General features: G+C 36.2%; 1 protein-coding gene across 1 annotated transcript in view; it reads left to right on the top strand.

The window, feature by feature from the left end:
• The window catches only part of THEMIS (thymocyte selection associated), a 341,081-nt gene that overhangs the window by 51,383 nt on the left and 268,322 nt on the right, over positions 1-21,376 (top strand). Inside the window, exon 3 of the mRNA XM_068984949.1 lies at positions 7,423-7,881. Within this exon, the coding sequence (XP_068841050.1) occupies positions 7,423-7,881 (459 nt within the window). The remainder of the gene's footprint in view (positions 1-7,422; positions 7,882-21,376) is intronic.

The raw sequence follows: 21,376 nt of genomic DNA, 5'->3' as shown, positions 1-21,376 counted from the left end.
AATTGTGGATTCTACATATTTTGTCTCATCTAATTTGATCCAAACTGAAATATCTAGTGTGTACCCTTTGGCCTTATAAGTGTTAGTCTCTCTGATGTTATAACCGTCCTACAATGGCTTAGAATTCCAGAGTGAAGGACAATGAGGTGAAAGAGCAGCTATTATTTTTTTGTATTTTCCTTTTTTGGTGCTTGCTATGTATTAAGTGCTATCTAAGTGTGTTACATGTATTGACTCATTTAATCATCAGAATGACTTTATGAGGAGGATGATACAAGATTCTCCATTTTACAGAAAAGGAAATTATAACCCTGAGAATCTAAGTTCTCAGCTTTACACAGTGGGGACAGGACTGAGGTCAAAGTTAAACTCTGTTTGAATCAAGAATTCCTACTCTAACTACTTTTCCTTACTGTTGGAGTAGTAGTATGTTGCTGGCCCTGAAAATTCCAGTGCCTGAAATCACCAAGGGCCAGAAATAGTAAATCTGTAATATTTCGACAATCCTCCTAATAAAGCCTTATGAGAGATTTGAGGGGACTAATTGTCTATGGGGGTTCTTTCCAGTCCTGATGCCTCTATGTGTATGTATTCTTATAATAAAAGGGGCAGTGCTCTGCAGAACTGCAAGAGTCCAGAGAACTGTGCTTTTGTCAGGATTCATGAAAGAAAAATTTTCACATCTTCTCACTTCATCCTAGGTCTATTACTCATTCTCACTGCTTAGTAGAGAGAAAGTTTTAACATGAACAAGGACATATGGTACTTTTATTAATAAAGTCATGATTATAACAGAGTTTTAGGCATAGATATAAAATTATATCATTTGATTTTAAAATCTAACATGATTTACATGAATTATTTGCTAAATATCTCAAATGTGTTAGATATGCATAGTCAAACCTTTTAAGGACTTAGTGGGAAAATAAGAGTTGTTTTCATGCAGTGTTTGAACCATTGAGGTAAAAATGAATCAAAAGATTTTATGATTTATTATTTTTTACCCCCAAGTAAAAGAACTATTAAAAACCATGAATAGCTATTATAGATGACTCTGATTTCATTATACATGTAAAGACATTCAAACATAGGAATTCTACATCCTCACTTAGCATTTAACATTTAACAGACTTGGTTACCATCTTAGATATATTGTCTCCCCTCCTAAATACCCTCATTAAATTCCTATGCAAAATTTTCTTACGAACTTTGACTTTCCTTGCCTTCCTTGTTTGCTACTCTTAAAGACTTCTATCAAGATTGTTAGAATCACTTATCAGTTGATGGTTTTCAGTAATCCTATAATTGACTCTGAGAAATCTGAAAAAGTTTTTTACATCTTGGATGTTATTATTATTATATTTCATTACTTTGCCCAAGAATTTTGTGGGGTTTTTTGCTTTGATAGGGTATTTCATGCATCTCATTAAATCTGAAATTAAGTAGAGATAATTGAACTAAAATTTCCAGTCAAAATACCAGATTTGGTGTAGTATTGAAGAAGATAGTTTTTGTAGGATATCCTGACTTAAGAATTACCTTGGGAATATAACAAAATAATAGGAAAATGCAGAATAAAAAACTCACATATGCAAGTATAAAATAACAGGGATTCTTAAGAATTTGATTGCAGGACAAAGTGCCATTTTAAGAGGCAGAGGCATACCCTCACAAAAATAAGTGAAATACAGTTTACTTTACTGGAAGAGAGACAAGACACAAGACAAAATATACATCATGTCTTTGTACAACAAACACTTTTGATTTGTCTCTAAATGTTCTTCTTCACATAGATCAGTCCATTGGAAATTTTTGAGCAGTATCTCAAATATATATGTATTTGTTTAAAATTATGTGCTTGCATGTATATTTTATGTATTATTAACCTATATATCAAAGGCTAATTTCTCTATGATGATAATGGATATAAATCTACATTTTGACAACTTTAAAGTGTTAAAGAAGTTTCAGCCACCTTTCATATTTTATCAGACTAAAGTGTCATTGTTTTATTTCATAATATGGCTAAAGAAAAACTTGAGTGAGAGTAGAAGTGTTAGCTTTGTCATTTTTTGCGCCTTGTTTGTGTTGTATTAATTTTATTTTCAATACACAGTGTTTTGGCAAGAAGTGTGTGAAGTCATTTATCCATTTTGTAAGATTTATTTTATTTAAAAATGTGATAATACATTTTGGAAACCCACTTAACATATGGCCAGGTGATCTGCAGCACACTCAGAGTACATGATCTAATAGGCAATGCTGTCAACCCCTTCAGCTTGTGCAGTTCCTTGGAATCTCACATGCCTACACCTACAGGCATGTGGCTGCCTGATAAGAGGTGAGACTAGTGCCAATCAATGTCTTAAATATCAGTGAAGTTCACTTTCTCATCTTGCTTCTTTGAAGAAGTTCTAAGAATTTCTGCACCCAAAAGGAGACTGAAAATCTAGACAAACAATTTATGGCTTCAAATAATAATGAAAGGTTTAAATGTGTAACCTTGTGATTAAGCCCTTGAGCTTTAGAGACACAAAATCCTACTACGTGTTTTATGTGCTGTGAGATGATAGAGAATTTATGGTATCTCTTCAGACTTTCCTTGCTTATTTGTGAAGTGTTTGTTTTTTATTTCTAGCTACCTCATATTGTTATTCAGAAAATTGAATTCTATCATGCAGGTAAATTTCCAGTACATTCTAAGATGCTAATCTATTAATATCCTAATTTTGAAGGTATGAGAGGAAAATGAGAATTAGCTCATAAAGTTCACTCTAGAATTCCTTTTCTCAGAGTTGGAGGGATATGTTTGGTTGGAACTGTGAAAGCAAGCTAGAGATTCAGTTTAGTACATTTCAGTTCAGTCCCTTAGTCGTGTCTGACTGTTTGCAACCCCATGGACTGCAGCATGCCAGGCCTCCCTGTCCATCACCAACTCCTGGAGTTTACTCAAGCTCATGTCCATTGAGTTGGTGATGCCATCCAACCATCTCATCCTCTATTGCCCTTTCTCCTCCTGCCTTCAATCTTTCCCAGTATCAGGGTCTTTTCAAATGAGTCAGGTCTTCACATCAGGTGGCCAAAGTATTGGAGTTTCAGCTTCAACATCAGTCTTGCCAATGAATATTCAGGACTGATTTCCTTTAGGACGGACTGGTTGGATCTCCTTGCTGTCCAAGGGACTTTCAGGAGTCTTCTCTAACACCACAGTTCAAAAGCATCAATTCTTCAGTGCTCAGCTTTCTTTATAGTCCAACTCTCACATCTATACATGACTACTGGAAAAACCATACCTTTGACTAGATAGACCTTTGCTGGCAAAGTAATGTCTCTGCTTCTTAATATGATGTCTAGGTTGGTCATAGCCTTTCTTCCAAGGAGCAAGGGTCTTGTAATTTCATGGCTGCAGTCACCATTTGCAGTGCTTTTGGAGGCCCCCAAAATAAATTCTGTCACTATTTCCACTGTTTGCCTATCTATTTGCTATGAAGTGATGGGGTCAGATGCCATGATTCTGTTTTTCTGAATGTTGAGCTCTAAGCCAACTTTTTCACTCTCCTCTTTCACTTTCATCAACAGGCTCTTTAGTTCTTTACTTTCTGCCATAAGGGTGGTGTCATCAGCTTATCTGAGCTAGAGATTAGAGGAGGAAAAAAGATTGTGAACTCTTCACAGTGATCTTCTGTGAATATATAATTAGAATATAAATAGTATTGTAATATACAGTTGGAAATTTTGTGTTTTAAAAAATTTCTCCCTATTTGTATGAGAATTGATGAGGTAAAGGAAAAAGTCGGAAAAAGTCTGATGAGTATAAATTCTGCACAGTGAACCAGGAATTTATTTTAGCTCTTTTTATATTGGAGGGTCTAGAAAGGCTGATCAGTGGAAAGCTAGGACTTTGTAAGATCACATACATTTTTTTGTGAACTGGAATAAATATGTTTTCATAGACAGTGTCCTTGTAAGTCATTTGTGCAAAAGGGAGGTAGCCTGATGTGTAGGTAAGATTATGACATTTGGATTCAAAGGTCTGAGTTGAGATTCTATAGCCATGACTGAGAAAATCATGACTTTTTATATTCCTTGGTAGTATTTATTTTACTGTTCTTAAAAGATTATAAATGATGCATATAAAAAATTGTTCAAATTTGTTACTTTTTAAGCAAATTTCAGTTGCTACTATTAATAATAATGATTGCAAATCATTAAGAATTAGATAAAAATATAAACTTCCCCAAAGCCTGATTCAGGATTAAGATCCCAAAGACTAAATTTACTTATTGACTAATTTTCAACAGATAGCTGATTACATTTCCTTACAATTTTTGTTTCTCAAGAGACACACTCCATATGAGCAATTTCTCCTAAGTAAAAACAAGAGTAGTATCCTTTTTGCATGTGTGCTAAGTTGCTTCAGTAGTGTACAACTCTTTGCAACCCTATGGACTGTAGCCCACCAGGCTCCTCTGACCATGGGAACTCTCCAGGCAAGAACACTGGAGTGGATTGCCTTCCCCTTCTCTGAAGGATCTTTCCAACCAGGAATTGAACTCATGTCTCTTGCATCTCCTGCGTTGGCAAGTGAGTTCTTTACAGTAGTACCACCTGGGAAGCCCATCCATTTTAATAGGTGACAATCAAATTTGGAATAGAAGTCTATTTTCTTTCTGCTTTTTAACCTAAATTGTTAAGATTATATATTGGCTTTTTTTATTATCACTCTAATTATCACGCAGCTCCTGAAATATGTTTTGTTTTGAAAAAATAATAGATTATATTTTCTGTACTATAAAACTATATTGCTTTAGTTTATTATGAAATTGTAGTTCCAGTATTATATAATTCATATATATATATATATATATATATATATATATATGTATGTGTAGGGCTTCCCTCATAACTCAGTTGGTAAAGAATCTGCCTGAAATGCAGGAGGACCCTGATTCAATTCCTGGGCTGGGAAGATCCACTGGAGAAGGGATAGGCTACCCACTTCAGTATTCTTGGGCTTCCTTTGTGGCTCAGCTGGTAAATATCGGCCTGCAATGTGGGAGACCTGGGTTCAATCCCTGGGTTGGGACGATGCCCTGGAGAAGAGAAAGGCTACCCACTCCAGTATTCTGGGCTGGAGAATTTCATAGCCTGTATAGTCCATGGGGTCACAAAGAGTCGGGCACAACTGAGTGACTTTCACTTTCACATATATGTGTATAAATATATATTTCTATATACTTGAAACTAGTTTATATGGTATTGAATGGCTGTTTATAAGGAGAGACTCTTGGATTGGCTGCAATAATATATAAAGAAACAAGTTAATAAAATAGTTTTACTATACTCTGCCACTTAGTATGCTAAACTGTGTCCTTAATCATCTTCTAAGGGAAAACACACAGATTTCTTAGATAGATTTTTCTTGCAATAGAGACATCCAACAAGACAGCTCTGAAATGTGTGATTAACTTGAAATAATAGCAGCCCTTAGGGTTTCAGGCTTTTCTACTTCATAACATTTTGGGTCTGTTATTACCTTAGGTGAACCCAATTCCCCAGGAAAGAAGATGCTGAATTAATTCTTCTGTGACTTATGTCATCAATATAGCTAGGATAGAAATAAAACTATATTTCTCTACGCTTATGAGATTCTGGGTAGCTATTATTTAAACTTATTTCAGAAAAACTGCTAAATTTTTTATACCCTTATAATGCCTGTGGACGCTTAGAAATAAATCTTTCCATGGAGACAAATGAGACTAAACATGCACATACACTTGCACACGGGTGCACACACACACACACACACACACACACACAGACACAAATTCAGTTACTGTGGGGAATTCAAGAGTACTGTTTTATTGGATTTTCCCTGATACAAGACATAACAAAATAAGAAGCTTCTTCAAAGTAAATGTTTTTTTCCCTTATTATCTTCAAGCACACCATGCAGAGGATGAACACTATTTGATCTATAAAAGTTTTCAGGACAGATTGTACATGCTGTCTTCCTCAGTCTTAGTCAGGATTGCATCACATACTTCTTCAGAACATTTATATTTAAAAACAATCAAAATCCTGTATTTTTTTTTGTTTGAGTAAAATAGCAACATAAACCTTTGTACCCTAACCCAAAATACATGTAAAAGACATTTTAATCTGGTTAATAATAATTTGATATAAAGATAAATTTAATTGGACTGTATTTTTGACTAAGTGACTAAATAACTTTTCTAAGCTATATCATTCTTCTAGGGTTCTTTAGATGCTGCTTTCTAAGTGGATGCTATTATGTAATATTTTCTTAATTTACTTTGGAGTTAAGCAAACAGTTACCTAATTTTTCCTTCGTCCTTACTTTCTTTGGAATTTAATGAAATTTATTCAATAAATAAATTTCTGGTAGTGTTACAAAATAGATGTGCCTATGAAATAAATGCAAAATAATTGAAAGAGAAGAATTAAATTTAAACATGCAAACATAAAAAGCTGTGTTACTTGACTGTCCCAATAGTATTGGAAGAAAAGACTTGAAATAGTGAAGCTATGACAAAATTAGAGAAGTAATAGAAAGAATGAATGATATATAATCAAGAGATTTCAATCCAGAACAACTTCTTAACCTGGCATTTCCCAATGAGGGTTATGTAGGTAACTAACATATATGATATATGGTTTTATAATTTATTAATGAATTTTTCCTTAAGAGTTTTATGATGAAAGAAATTAGGGAAATTCTGCATGCTATATTCCTCTCTTATGAGTCATAGTGCATCTAAAGTTTCTGAGAAGTTTCAAATTACTTGGAAAAAGGGAGATATTTTTTGTTATGGTAAAATATGCATAGCATCAAATTTACCACTTTAAAGTGTACAATTTAGTGTTATTAAGTTCATTCATGATGTGTTACAGTCATCAGCATGGTCAAGTTCCAGGTAATAGCTTTGTAATTGTTAACTTGACCATGAAACAGTTTCCTACTGGAATATCTTTTAATTTTGGTGTTTCCAGAGAATATATATGGAAATACTCATCTAATCTAGTCCTTTCATTTTAAAAATTAAAAATGTGATCTTGAGAGATTAAGTGCCTTGCTTAAGATCACACATGTAGTTAGGAAAGAGCCAGTATTTCATGCAGATTTAATTTCCAAGAAGTGGGCCTTTCTTATTTCAAGATATTTCCCCCTTGTTTCCATCTATGTGACCTGTCTGGATCTGACAATCCAGCCTACAGATAATACAATAAGATATACCCTAGAAGAATTCAGGGTTAAAACAAATATCTCTGATCTTTCAAAAAAGGTACATTACTTTTAAATGCTATGTTTTACTTGCTTTATAACTCTCTCACTGTGATTTACATATGAGAACTTTCATTGTTAAGAACTCTTTTTAATTCACAGCATTCTGTTCTCAGGTCTTTTTAAGATTGTGGCTGATACAACTCCATACCTCACTATGGAAGAGATTACAAAAGCCAACCATATTAGACCAAGTAGACTGAATCATCCTTGCTTCTATCATCAGAAGGATATAAAACTAGAGAATCTCATCATAAAGCAAGGTGAGCGAATCATGCTCAACTCAGTGGAAGAGATCAATGGAGAAATAATGGTAGACTGTAGTGTGCTAAGGAATCATCAAAATCACTCATTTGCTTTGCCTTTGTCACAAGAAGGAGAGTTCTATGAGTGTGAAGATGAACATATTTATACCCTAAAGGAAATTATCCAATGGAAGATCCCCAAGAACAGAACACGAACTGTGATACTTACAGGTTTTTCAGCTAAGTGGGACTCAACAAATCCATTCCCTAGAGGCTTTTATGGAGCTGTTATTCTCAAGCCTGTTTATGAAATTCAAGGTGTAATGAAATGTAAGTATCTATTGAGAATGATGCTTTATGAGCAAGTTTGTAGGGTTTGGAAAAGAGGAAGATTTTAGTCTAAAGAATGAAACTCTGTCCCTACTTATCCAGTAAGCCCATTGAGAGTTAGATTCTCATCTGTAAATAAGCAAGCCATGTATTTGTTTCAAGAATCAAATTCAATAATGTATTTAAATGAATATTTTAAATTGTGTAATGCTATCCAAATATACATCATGAGAAACTCTAGGTTGGGAGAAGCACAAGCTAGAATCAAGATTGCCAGGAGAAACATCAATAACCTCAGATATGCAGATGACACCACCCTTATGGCAGAAGGTGAAGGGAACTAAAGAGCCTCTTGATGAAAGTGAAAGAGGAGAGTGAAAAAGTTGGCTTAAAGCTCAACATTCAGAAAACTAAGATTATGGCATCTGGTCCCATCACTTCATGGGAAATAGATGGAGAAGCAGTGCAAACAGTGTCAGATTTTATTTTGGGGGGCTCCAAAATCACTGCAGATGGTGATCACAGCCATGAAATTGAAAGATACCTACTCCTTGGAAGGAAAATTATGACCAACCTAGAGAGCATATTAAAAAGCAGAGACAACTTTGTTCACAAAGGTCCATCTAGTCAAGGCTATGGTTTTTCCAGTAGTCATGTATGGATGTGAGAGTTGGACTGTGAAGAAAGCTGAGCACCAAAGAATTGATGCTTTTGAACTATGGTGTTGGAGAATGCTCTTGAGAGTCCCTTAGACTGCAAGGAGGTCCAACCAGTCCATCCTAAAGATCAGTCCTGGGTGTTCATTGAAAGAACTGATGCTGAGACTGAAAATCCAATACTTTGGCCACCTCATGCGAAGAGTTGACTCATTGGAAAAGACTCTGATGCTGGGAGGGATTGGGGGCAGGGGGAGAGGGGGACGACAGAGGATGAGATCGCTGAATGGCATCACTGACTCGATGCACATGAGTTTGGGTAAACTCCAGGAGTTGGTGACGGACAGGGAGGCCTGGAGTGCTGCGATTCATGGGGTTGCGGAGTCAGACCCAACCGAGCGACTGAACTGAACTGATCCAAATGTAGAATGCTGTAATTGTCAGGTACAGACAGATTAAAATATTGATTTATTTTTTATCGCTGGCAGTTAAACATGATAAAAAAAAAAGAGTTACATTTTAGAACACAGCATAATTGGTTAGAAATAAGCTTTCTTATACTGTTATTGTTGTTCAGTCGCTAAGTTGTGTCTGACTCTTGGTGACCCCATTAACTGCAGCACACCAGGCTTCCCTGTCCCTCAATATCTCCCAGAGTTTGCCCAAACTCATGTCCATGGAGTCAGTGATGCCTTCTGACCATCTCATTCTCTCTTGCCCCCTTCTCATACCCTCAGTCTTTCCCAGCATCAGGGTGTTTTCCAATGAATTGACTCTTCACACCAGTAACTAAAATACTGGAGCTTCAGCACCAGTCCTTCTAATGAATATTCAGGGTTGATTTCCTTTAGTATTGACTGCTTTGATCTCCTGGCTGTCCAAGGGACCCTCAAGAGTCTTCTACAACACCACAGTTCAAAAGCACCTATTCTTTCGTGCTTAGCTTTCTTTATAGTCCAACTCTCACATTCATACATGACTACTGGAAAAAGCATAGTGTTGACTGTATGAACCTTTGTTGGCAAAATGATGTCTCTGCTTTTTAATATGCTGTCTAGATTTGTCATAGTTTTCCTTCCAAGGAGCAAACATCTTTTAATTGCATGTCTGCTGTCACTGTCCACAGTGATTTTGGAACTCAAGAAAATAAAATCTGTGACTATTCACACTTTTCCCCATCCATGTGCCATGAAGTGATGGGATTGGATGCCATGATCTTAGTGTTTTTGAATGTTGTTTTAAGCCAGCTTTTTCACTTTCCTCTTTTACCCTCATCAAGAGGTTCTTTAGTTCCTCATTTTCTGCCTTTAGAGTGGTATCCTATGTATATCTGAGGTTGTTAATATTTCTCCTGGCAATCTTGATTCCAGCTTGTGATTTATCCAGCTTGGGATTTTGCATTATGTACTCTGCATATAATTTTAAAAAGCAGGGTGACAATATACAGCCTTGATGTACTCTTTTCCCAATTTTGAACTAGTCCAGTGTTCCATGAGCAGTTGTAACTGTTGCTTCTTGTCTGCATATAGGTTTCACAGGAGACAGGTAAGGTGGTCTGGTATCCTCATCTCTTTAAGAATTTTCCAGTTGTGATCCACACAAAGACTTTACCATGGTCAATGAAGCAGAAGTAGATAATTTTTTGGAATTCCGTTGCTTTTTATATGATCCAGTGGATGTTGGCAATTTGATTTCTGGTTCCTCTGCCTTTTCTAAGTTCAGCTTATGCATCTGGAAGTTCTCAGTTCACACACTGCTGAAGCCTAGTTTGAAGGATTTTGAGCATTACCTTGCTAGCATGTGAAATGAGTGCAACTGTATGGTAGTTTGAACATTCTGTGGCATTGCCTTTCTTTGGGATTGAAATGAGAACTGGCCTCTTCCAGTTCTGTGGCCACTGCTGAGTTTTCCAAATTTGTTGGCATATTGAGTGCAGCACTTTAACAGCATCGTTTTTTAGGATTTTACAGTCTTTCTTGTATGGAGGTGTGGTCAAAAGTGATAAGGATGCAAAGTTACCTTAATGTGTCCCTTACTTTTATTTTGTGAGAGCCTTTTTTCTTCTTTTTAGCCATCCATTGCTGGTCATAAATCTTCCTATCAGCTGAGAGTTCCTCTGACTTAAGGGAAAATAATGTGACAAATTAATTCACATAAAAGTGTGGGTCAAATATTGAAATATATTTGATAATGTTAGCTTTAGGTATATGGCATAGTGATTCAGTATTTTATAGATTTTACCATCTTTAGAGTTATTGCAAAATTAAGGCTGTAGTTCCCTGTGCTGTACAATATATCTTTGTTGCTTATCTATTTTATACATAGTAGTTTGTGTATCTTAATCCCATATACTTATCCTGCCACTCCTCTTTCCCTCTTCCCATGTGAATGTATTTTAGTATGTAATCTTCATAAGATTTTTAAAATTGTATTTTTTTAACTTTTTATTTTATGTTGGCGCATAGCTGATTAACAATGTTGTGGTAGTTTCAGATTGACAGCAAAGGGACTCAACTATATATGTGTGTGTGTGTGTGTGTGTGTGTTTGTGTGTGTGTGTGTGTGTGTGTGTGTGTATTCTCCAAACTCCTCTCCCACCCAGGCTGCCACATAACATTGAGCAGAGTTCCTTGTGCTATACAGTAGGTCCTTGTTGGTTATCCATTTTATTTTATTTTTTTTATTTTTTATGTTTTTAATTTTAAAATCTTTAATTCTTACATGTGTTCCCAAACATGAACCCGCCTCCCACCTCCCTCCCCATAACATCTCTGTGGGTCATCCCCATGCACCAGCCCCAAGCATGCTGTATCCTGCATCAGACATAGACTGGCGTGGTTATCCATTTTAAATATAGCAGTGTGTACACATTTAGCCCAAACTCCCTATCTATCCCTTCCCCTGATCCTTTCCCCCTGGCAACTGTAATTTCTCATTCACTAAGTCTGTGAGTCTGTTTTGTAAATAAGTTCATTTGTATAATTTCTTTTTAGATTCTGCATATAAGGGATGTCATAAATACTTTTCCTTCTCTGTCTGACCTACTTCACTCAATATGACAATCTCTAGGTCCATTCATGTTGCTGCAAATGGCACAATCTTCATAAGATTTTTGTATATTAAAATAGGAATAGCTGGATAGAGCCTGTAATCATAAAAAAATTAACACCTTGACTTTTTAAGATTATGGCACATAAGCAGGGCAAGTATGGAGCAAAGAGATCTGTATTTTCAGTCAGAAGTCCTGGATTCTAACTTTTGTTAATAACTGGTCAATATGACAAAAAATTGAGACCACAGTAAACTTTAGACCTTACATTAGTGTTCTAAAAGCTTTCACAAAATGTACATCAAAATTGTTAATTGGATTTTCCTCAATTTTCATAAACAATGGGTAGCATTTTCTCATTTTAAAATCGGTTGTTCTCCCAAATCATCCTACCCTCCTAAGTAATTAACCTCCAATTAAAATAAATAAATTTATATTAAAAAATAAAATTGTTGTTTTTCTAAAACCATTGGCAGCTCCTATAATGCAGATGCAAATGAAGGTGAACCCAGAACCTAAATATATGAACAAGATAGCTTACAATATTTAATGAATTTATGTTAGGCATCACAAAAGCCTTCACTGAGGAAATGACATGTAAACTGAGATCGGAAGGCTGACTAGGAGATGGGCAGGTAGAGAAAGAGAGGACAACGTTGGAGGAAGCAGATGCAGTTTACAGGAAAGGAGATAAGCAAGAGATTGTGGTTCTAGTGCAGCTGGCATGAGAAAAGAGAAGAGAAGGCAGGTTGAGACAGTCATCAAAACATGCAATGGAGGAATAGAATCAGGCGTAGTGGGTCTTGAAATATATGGGTTAAGTAAGGGATTAAATAGGGATTAAGTTTGCCCAAAGGACAAATTAAGAGAGATTTTCTAGCTGGATAAACAAGATAGAAGTGTAGTGAGGCCGCTTGTTCTATGGCAGAGTACTGAAAAGTTAACAGCTGTTCTTAATGGGTATTTCAGAAGAACATTCAACCAGAGCTCAAGGTCTATTGGAAGCAGAAAGAAGTTAATCTCATTGCCAAGCTTCTGGCTTGATTTGCTGGCTGAATAGTGGTGCTGTTTAGTAAATATTAACATTGACAAAGAGCAAGGGATATTAACTGAATTGTTTAGACAGACTTAAATATGATTTCATGCTAATAACTAAGGTCCCAGAAGAAATTGCCTTTGGATGAAATAAAATCCTTCCCAAAAGGTTTTAATCCAATTTCTATTCTTTAATAATATTAAAATTGGATTTTGATTTTAATTATTTTGGATCTTTAATTTTTAGGGATTATTTTAAGCATTAGCTCTTATTGTATAGAAATTTCAGGATTCTGTATGAGGCTGTTTTCCCTGTATACTGACTGCAGAGTATTTCCTGAAAATGGATGCTGGGTGTTCAGCACAAAAAGTGTTATTATGGGCATTTTTCTTCTAAAGATAAAATGTAGACTTTAAATTTTATTTTCAGTTTACTTTTTAAAATTTTATTGGAGTACAATTGATTTATAATGTTATGTCAGTTTCAGGTATACAGCAAAGTGAATCAGTTATACATATATCCACTCTTTTTTAGACTGTTTTCTATTACAGAGCATTGAGTAGAAGTCCTTGTACTATACAGTAGGTCCTTATTAGTTATCTATTTTATATCTACTTAAGTGTGTATGTCAATCTTGATCTTCCAATTTATCCCTCCTCCTCTTACCCCTTAGTAACTGTAAGTTTGTTTTCTATGTCTGTAATTGTGTTTCTTTTTATACATAATTATTTAGACTGTTTTTTAATCAATTGTTGTCTTGCTTTACATTATTATTATTATTTTTTATATTTAATAGTTAAGCTTGCCTTGAAGTCACGGGCATGTGGTCTGCTAAGTTATTTTTCAATGGCTTTGAGTGTCTGGCATAGTTCAAACTCCTCTTGAATCCTTCTTTTCTGAAGTGACAAGAAAAAGAATAGATCTGAGTTAGCGACAGGGAATCTTAGAGAAACCTTAGGGCAAAAAGCAAGATGAAAAATATTGAGAACTATAGGAAGCTATGAAATTATCGATTTGTTGAAAAGAGAACATAGCACGTAAATAGAGAAAAGAAGAAATGTAAGATATTCTACTCCAAGTGCTAGTTTTTAATGTTATTAATGGGAAGACTTAGACTTCACTAACAAAGAAAAGTAGCCGAAAGTGTTTAAATGAAATATTTGTTTCCGGAAATTCTTGGTTGTATTCCATTATAGGCCAAACCTCTCTAACTCTTACCATACATTTAATGATTTTTTTTAAAAAACTAAATCTCTTTGGAAAAGAGGTATAAATAACCACCTAAACCACAGGTTTCATGTAAGTCGTAGCAAAATCAGTTTGTGCCTTTAACAGGAAGATAGAATTCATACTAGTATAACAGATGGAATGAATAATATTTCCAAATGAAAAATGGAAGCAGCCATTTAAAATTGCTTCAAAAAACTAGAAATCTTGATCGTTAAAACTTTTTAATGAAGTTATGTTTTGATGTATCAATTGATAGTTGTTTCTTTACTAACGGAAATTTTACAAGTTGGAAAGTTGCATTTTGCTTTAGGAGAAACCTTAGTGCCTTTCAAAATCTGGGGAAAGGTTTCCACTCAAATATATGATATATTAGTTCATTTATGAACACAGGGCTGAAATCATACAAGCAAAATGGTGTTATCAGAACGTCAGTATCTGAATATTGTATAATAGGTGACAGATGAAAAAAATGCCTCAACCTTTTAGTATTCTGAGACTTACTCTTTCTCTCATTTACATCTTTATCAAAGTCAGACATATCAAATAGTGGTAAAAAGACAAAGTTATCAGCAAACCCATGTTCTTGATCTTTCCCAAATTTATCCTACATTCTGCTACTATGAAGTAACTCCTTTAAATATTTTGCTCCTGCTTTCTTGTACTGCCATTCACATTTCCAAATAATATATGATATTGCTATTTTTCAAGTGATTAATTTTAGCCACAAACTACTGACTTTCACTTGTGATGTGAAAATTTAATGGTCTTATATTCCTACTTTCTCTGTCTTCCTCCTTTCTCTCAGTTTATGATAAGTTATGGTTAAGTAGTTTCATTTCTGTGACAATTCATTGCTGAATCAGGTGGTAGATAATGACCTTATTGTTTCATTGCTTAGTTTTCCTCAGTCCTCTCCTAAGACTTGAAGTATGTTCTAACATTTGTTAAAAAAAAAACAAAAAACTATTCTCTAAAATTTTCCAGAGCCCAAACTGTTAGGAGATCTACATCTTTTATTTTTAATCCTGAAATATTCCTCCTGGAACTCTCCAACCTCACTCTCCAATCTGTATCTGTGGATCTCTAGAACTAATGCATAGGTGCTTGGCTTAGGTTGGGATGCTATAATTAAAAAATACTGTAAACTGGCGGGCTTATAAGCAACAGGCATTTGTTTCTTACAGTTCTGGAGGCTGAAAGTCTGAGATTAGGTTGCCAGCACAGTCGAATTCTGATGAGGAAACTCTTGCAGGCTGCATACTTACAGTATCCTCACACAGTTCAGAGCAGAGAGGGAGAGGAAACTCTCTGGTGACATTTCTTTTATTTTCTTTTTGGCTGCACCACGTTGCATGTGGAACTTCCCCCACCAGGGATCGAATCCATGCCCCTTACAGTGGAAGCACAGAGTCTTAACCAGTGGACCCCTGTGGAAGTCTCCCTCTAGCGACTTTTGCAGCTTCGGTTGCTTGGTTGTGTCTCTTTGCGACCGCATGGACTGTAGCCAGCCAGGCTCCTCTGTCCATGGTATTTTCTAGGTAAGGATACTGGAGTGGGTTACCATTTCCTCCTCCAGGGCATCTTCCCGACACAGGGATCAAACCCACGTCTCCTGCATCTCCTGCATTGAGGTTGAGGGTGGGTTCTTTATCACTGCACCACCTAGGAAAACCCTCTGGTGACTTTCATAAGGGCTCTAATCTCATTTATGAGGGCTCCATGATTTTATCTATCCTTATAACTTTAATTCTAATCACCTCCCAAAGGTGCCACCTTCTGTATCCCTACATTGGGAGTCAGTTTCAACATACGAATACTGGGGGACACAAACATTTAGTCCATAACAGTGTTTTACTGGAACTTTGATTTAACACCATCCTGGTGGTTATCTTCAAATTGCTTGTGTGTTTACTAGCAATTTCTGAACTCAAATAACATTCTTTCTGGTTTTCTTTAGTTTTGTGGAACCCATACTCCACTTGTTTCCTAAGAAAGGTGCAGAGGATATTAATTAGTTGATTATAAGACTTGCTTGTTTGAAAATATCTTTATTTTACACTCAAATAAGATGGATAGTTTGATTATTTCTAGAATTCCCAGTTGAAAACTACTTCTCAGAATTTTGAAAGCTTTGCTCCCTCATTATCTACCTTCCAGTTTTGCCTTTGAGAGATCATCCATAGTATTCAGAAACTGCACAGTAATGGACTTTGTGGTAGTCATCTTCAGGATGAAAGAAGTTTTCAAGTTGGAAATTCAAGTGCTTCATTTCTGGGATAAATTCTCTGGTAATTGCCTTTCAACTATTTTTTCTCTTTTTGCATTCTGTAACTTCTAATCTCATGCTGAAACTCCCATACTGATGTAGAACTATTTTCTTTGTGTTTTTTGTCTTTGGTTTACCTTCAGGGAAAATTTCTTAACCACATTTCCAACTGTTTTAATGAACTTTTAATCTCAGCTGTCATATTTTTAATTTCTAAGAGTTATTTCTTACATCATTTTTAAACTGTTACCATATTCTTGTTTTAAGGAGGCAATACTTATCTCACTGAGAATATACTATTTCTTAAAGTTTTCTGCATTTCCTTGCATTTTATCTGCCTCTTCCAGTCTTTTTTTAGTTTTAGTCTGTCATTCTTGTTAAATGTTTTTTTCTCAAATGCTTAGTAATTATTTGCCATTTGTTCCTATTTGCACATGCGATAAAATTTTAATTTAATTGACAAGTGAGGTACTGTTTATATACAAGCTCTTTGCTTTGAATTTAAAGTTAAATATTTTTTTTTGGCTTTTTCATTGGAGAATTCCCTAAATTCAGATCCTGTGAGTCTGTCCTCCAGGACAACTTGTTCACTTTCATCTGAAAAGACTGTTCTTGATACCGTGTGGGGGTTATGAAATTATTGTAACTGAGTGGGGAAGTTGCTAACTAGTTCTCTCATAGATTTAGACTTCTCTTTTTTGCTTTCAGTCCCACACTTCTTTGCTTACCTATGCTCACTTTCCAGATTCTGGGACCCTGTATTGTTTACTGCAGTGAGAGAGGTTGGAGGGGTTGTCAGCTATCTTCCCCAAATTAGAACTGAAGATCTGGATTTAATCACGTTTCAAACCTTCACATAATCCCCTTCTTTTGTTCTCTACCTTCTCCACCTTCAGAGGGGCCTTAACCATCAATTCCAGAGAAGGCAATGGCACACCACTCCAGTACTCTTGCCTGGAAAATCCCATGGGCGGAGGAGCCTGGTCGGCTGCAGTCCACGGGGTCGCGAAGAGTTGGACACGACTGAGCGATTTCACTTTCACTTTTCACTTTCATGCATTGGAGAAGGAAATGGCAACCCACTCCAGTGTTCTTGCCTGGAGAATCCCAGGGACAGGGGAGCCTGGTGGGCTGTTGTCTATGGGGTCGGACACAGTCAGACACAACTGAAGCGACTTAGCAGCAGCAGCAGCATGCCATCAATTCAAAAGCCTTTGGAGTGTCATGTGGGGCCAAAAAGGTTGACTTTTCATTGGAGTCTACTCTTTAGGTACATCAGTTCAGTTCAGTCACTCAGTGTCCGACTCTTTGCGACCCCATGGACTGCAGCACACCAGGCCTCCCTGTCCGTCACCAACTCCCGGAGTAAACTCAAACTCATGTCCAACTCATGTTCAAGTATCAACTCTTCCGCGCTCAGCTTTCTTTATAGTCCAACTCTCACATCCATACATGATTACTGGAAAAACCATAGCCTTGACTAGACAGACCTTTGTTGACAAGGTAATTTCTCTGCTTTTTAATATGCTGTCCAGGTTGGTCATAACTTTCCTTCTAAGGAGTTCAGTTCAGTTCAGTTCAGTCGCTCAGTCATGTCCGACTCTTTGCGACTCCATGAACTGCAGCACGCCAGGCTTTCCTGTCCATCACCAACTCCCAGTGTTCACCCAAACCCATGTCTATCGAGTCGGTGATGCCATCCAACCATCTCATCCTCTGTCGTCCCCTTCTCCTCCTGCCCTCAATCTTTCCCACCATCAGGATCTTTTCAAATGAGTCAGCTCTTCACATCAGCTTCAAGATCAGTCCTTCCAATGAACACCCAGGACTGATCTCCTTTAGGATGGACTGTTTGGATCTCCTTGCAGTCCAAGGGACTCTCAAGAGTCTTCTCCAACACCCACAGGTCAAAAGCATCAATTCTTCAGCACTCAGCTTTCTTTATAGTCCAGTTCTCACATCCATTCATGACTACTGGAAAAACCTTAGGTACGTAGGCTTTCCTTTTTCTGTTCTACGAAATCATTGACCATTATGCCATCTGAGTTCAATCTTTATCTAGTTCAAGGATTGCAGACATCTTTTACATTCATTGAAACTTGTCTTTTTTCTTTCTTTTCCTCCTTTTTACCCTGTGATACATTGGAGGGAAGAAAGAGTTGGAAAGCAATATATTTTACCCATAAGCATCACTACTTACTTAAATTGGTCCTAGCCCAGAATTTTCCCTGGATCTAATATTACCCTGAAAAGACTGGTTGCTAATATTGCTAAATGCTAAGTGTAATTTATAAACAATATTTTTAACACAACACTCAGTTCAGTTAAGTTCAGTTGCTCAGTCGTGTCCAACTCTTTGTGACCCCATGAACCACAGCATGCCAGGCCTGCCTGTCCATCACCAACTCCTGGAGTCCACCCAAACCCATGTCCATTGTGTTGGTGATGCCATCCAACCATCTCATCCTCTGTCGTCCCCTTCTCCTCCTGCCCTCAATCTTTCCCAGCATCAGGGTCTTTTCAAATGAGTCAGCTCTTCACATCAGGTGGCCAAAGTATTGGAGTTTCAGCTTCAACATCAATCCCTCCAATGAACAACCAAGACTGATCTCCTTTAGGATGGACTGGTTGGATCTCCTTGTAGTCCAAGAGACTCTCAAAAGTTTTCTCCAACACTACAGTTCAAAAGCATCAATTCTGCAGCGCTCAGCCTTCTTCACTGTCCAACTCTCACATCCATACATGACCACTGGAAAAACGATAGCCTTGACTAGATGGATCTTTGTGAACAAAGCTGTCTCTGCTTTTTGATATGCTGGCTAGGTTGGTTATAAATTTTCTTCCAAGGAGTAAATGTCTTTTAATTTTTAGTAATTTTTGAAACTTTCTTAGTCAATTTCTTATGTATTTATCTTCTCAATGCTGGAGATAGTTATTTCATTGCTATGTCGTGTCCAACTTTTTTGACCCCATGACTGTAGCTCACCAGGCTCCTCTGTCCATGAGATTTCCCAGACAAGAATACCGGAGTGGGTTGCCATTTCCTCCTTCAGTGGATCTTCCCAACCCAGGGATCGAACCCGCATTTCCTGCATCTCCTGCATTGGCAGGCAGATTCTTTACCATTGAGCTACCAGGAAAGCCCCGATAAAGTAACTGTTTATTATTCAATAAATTAAACACTTGAATGAATGAATGAATTAAGCAACTAAAACAATTTTTTCTGTCTATGTATATTGTAGAGTACAAAGATCCTGTTTAGGTAGAAGAGGATTTTCTCACCTGCCATATCCAGATTTGATTTGTTGCAATGACATATTTATGAACTTAATAGCTAAGGAGAATGAATATTCACTTCATGGCACCAAAGTTAGTGTCAGTTATATATCAGTTATATAACTATAAATGATACTATCTTTGGTGCCATGAAGTGAATATTCATTCTCCTTTTATAGTTATATAACAGGCTTCCCAGGTGGCTCAGCAGTAAAGAATCTGCCTGCAATTCAGGAGCTTCAAGAAGCATGGGTTCAATCCCTGGGTGAGGAAGATCCCCTGGAAGAGGAAATGGCAACCCACTCAAGTATTCTTGCCTGGGAAATCCGATGGATAGAGTAGTTCGGTGGGCTACAGTCCATAGGGTGGCAAAGAGTTGGACATGACTGAAGCGATTTAGTATGCACACATAGTCATATAACAAGTTCAGTTTTTATTAGTGATGTTTTTTCCTGATGTGTCCATGAAAATATTGTGACATAACATGATCTTTAAAATCCATGAATACTCTAGCCAGCTTCCATTTCATTTTCTTCCTTTAGGCAGAAATCTTACTACTAATATAAACATCAAAGAGCAAGCAGAGGAAAGTACAGTTTTTACTGCTTTTGTGTGTGTGTGTGTGTGTGTGTGTGTGTGTGTGTGTGTGTGTGTGTATATATATATATATACACACATATATACATGTTTATTTATTTTTAAACTACCAATAATTAATATTTTATCAGTTAGGTTTCTCCAGAGAAACAGTATACAATTTTATATAAATCAATATTATATATTATATGTAATTATATGTATATGCATAGTTATATGCTATTTAAATATTTAATTAATTTTAAGGTTTTGGCTAATGTAATTACGGGGTGAAGGTCAGTGGCTAATAAGTTCTATGTCAATCAGACAGGCTGGCAAGCTGGAAACATAGGCAGAAGTTTATACTGCATTCTTGAGGCAGAGTTTTTTCTCTGGGAAACCTTTGTTTTTGCTTTTTAGACCTTCAGCTTATTGGATGAGGCTCATGCACATATTGAGAGCAACATCCTTTACTTAAAGTCAAGTGATTTGGATGACAACCACATCTACAAAATACCTTCATGACAATAGCTAGATCAGTGTTTGATTAAATAACTGGCTACAACAGGCCAGGCAAGTTGACATATCAAATAAAAAATATGTTAATTGTATCATTAAATATAAGAAAATGGCTCTTCACTTTTCTTAGCTTTTATGAGCTAAATGAAAATGTAAAAGACAGAGTAGTGTTACAAGATAAAGCCATATCAAATGCAAGATTTCTCAAGGGCAGTCATGATGATATTTTTCCTGCTACAAATGTTGGAGAGTGATCCAAAATGAACTATATCTGTTTGTAAATATAAGCAGAAGTAGAACCGAGGAGGACACCAACAAAATGGAAATTCATTGTATAGCTTCTCTAAATTTGAAATGAAACTGAATAAATGGGAAAAAGTTAAGTCACAGAATATAAAGGAAACTGAGATCAAATAGATGAATGATAAATATCAAATTTTAGTTTGAATGTCTATAATGAGGCAAGCTCGGAAATTATTAGCACGTCTAATAATCATTGCATAATAAAGAGTAGGCTATGATGCAAAAATGTAACTAATTCACTGAATAAATGAGAGTTGGAGACAAGATTTATGAAAAGACTTTAGAGAAATATAAGTATAGTCTTAAAGTAAATAACAACAACAAAAAAATCAAACTTAGAAAGTGAAAATTTCCCAAAAATACGTGGACTATTTAATCATCATAATATAGGAGAAACTAAAAATTGAGGAAAGCTGCAGGCTAAAATTTACAAAATTTTTTAAGATAAAAATGTGTCAAAGCAACCATCTTGCCTTCCAGACTTGAATAAGATTGTCTCAGTAGATTTCTAACCATGTACTGCTAATTCAGGTCTAATTGCAAAGGATGGGCCCTTGAATGCTGAGTTGAGACCAAGAGTATTC

Source organism: Capricornis sumatraensis, chromosome 13, assembly GCF_032405125.1.
Source record: "Capricornis sumatraensis isolate serow.1 chromosome 13, serow.2, whole genome shotgun sequence".
In the NCBI taxonomy this organism is placed as follows: Eukaryota; Metazoa; Chordata; class Mammalia; order Artiodactyla; family Bovidae; genus Capricornis; species Capricornis sumatraensis.
The sequence above is the reverse complement of the archived record's forward strand: the minus strand, read 5'-3'. Positions and strand labels throughout refer to the sequence as shown.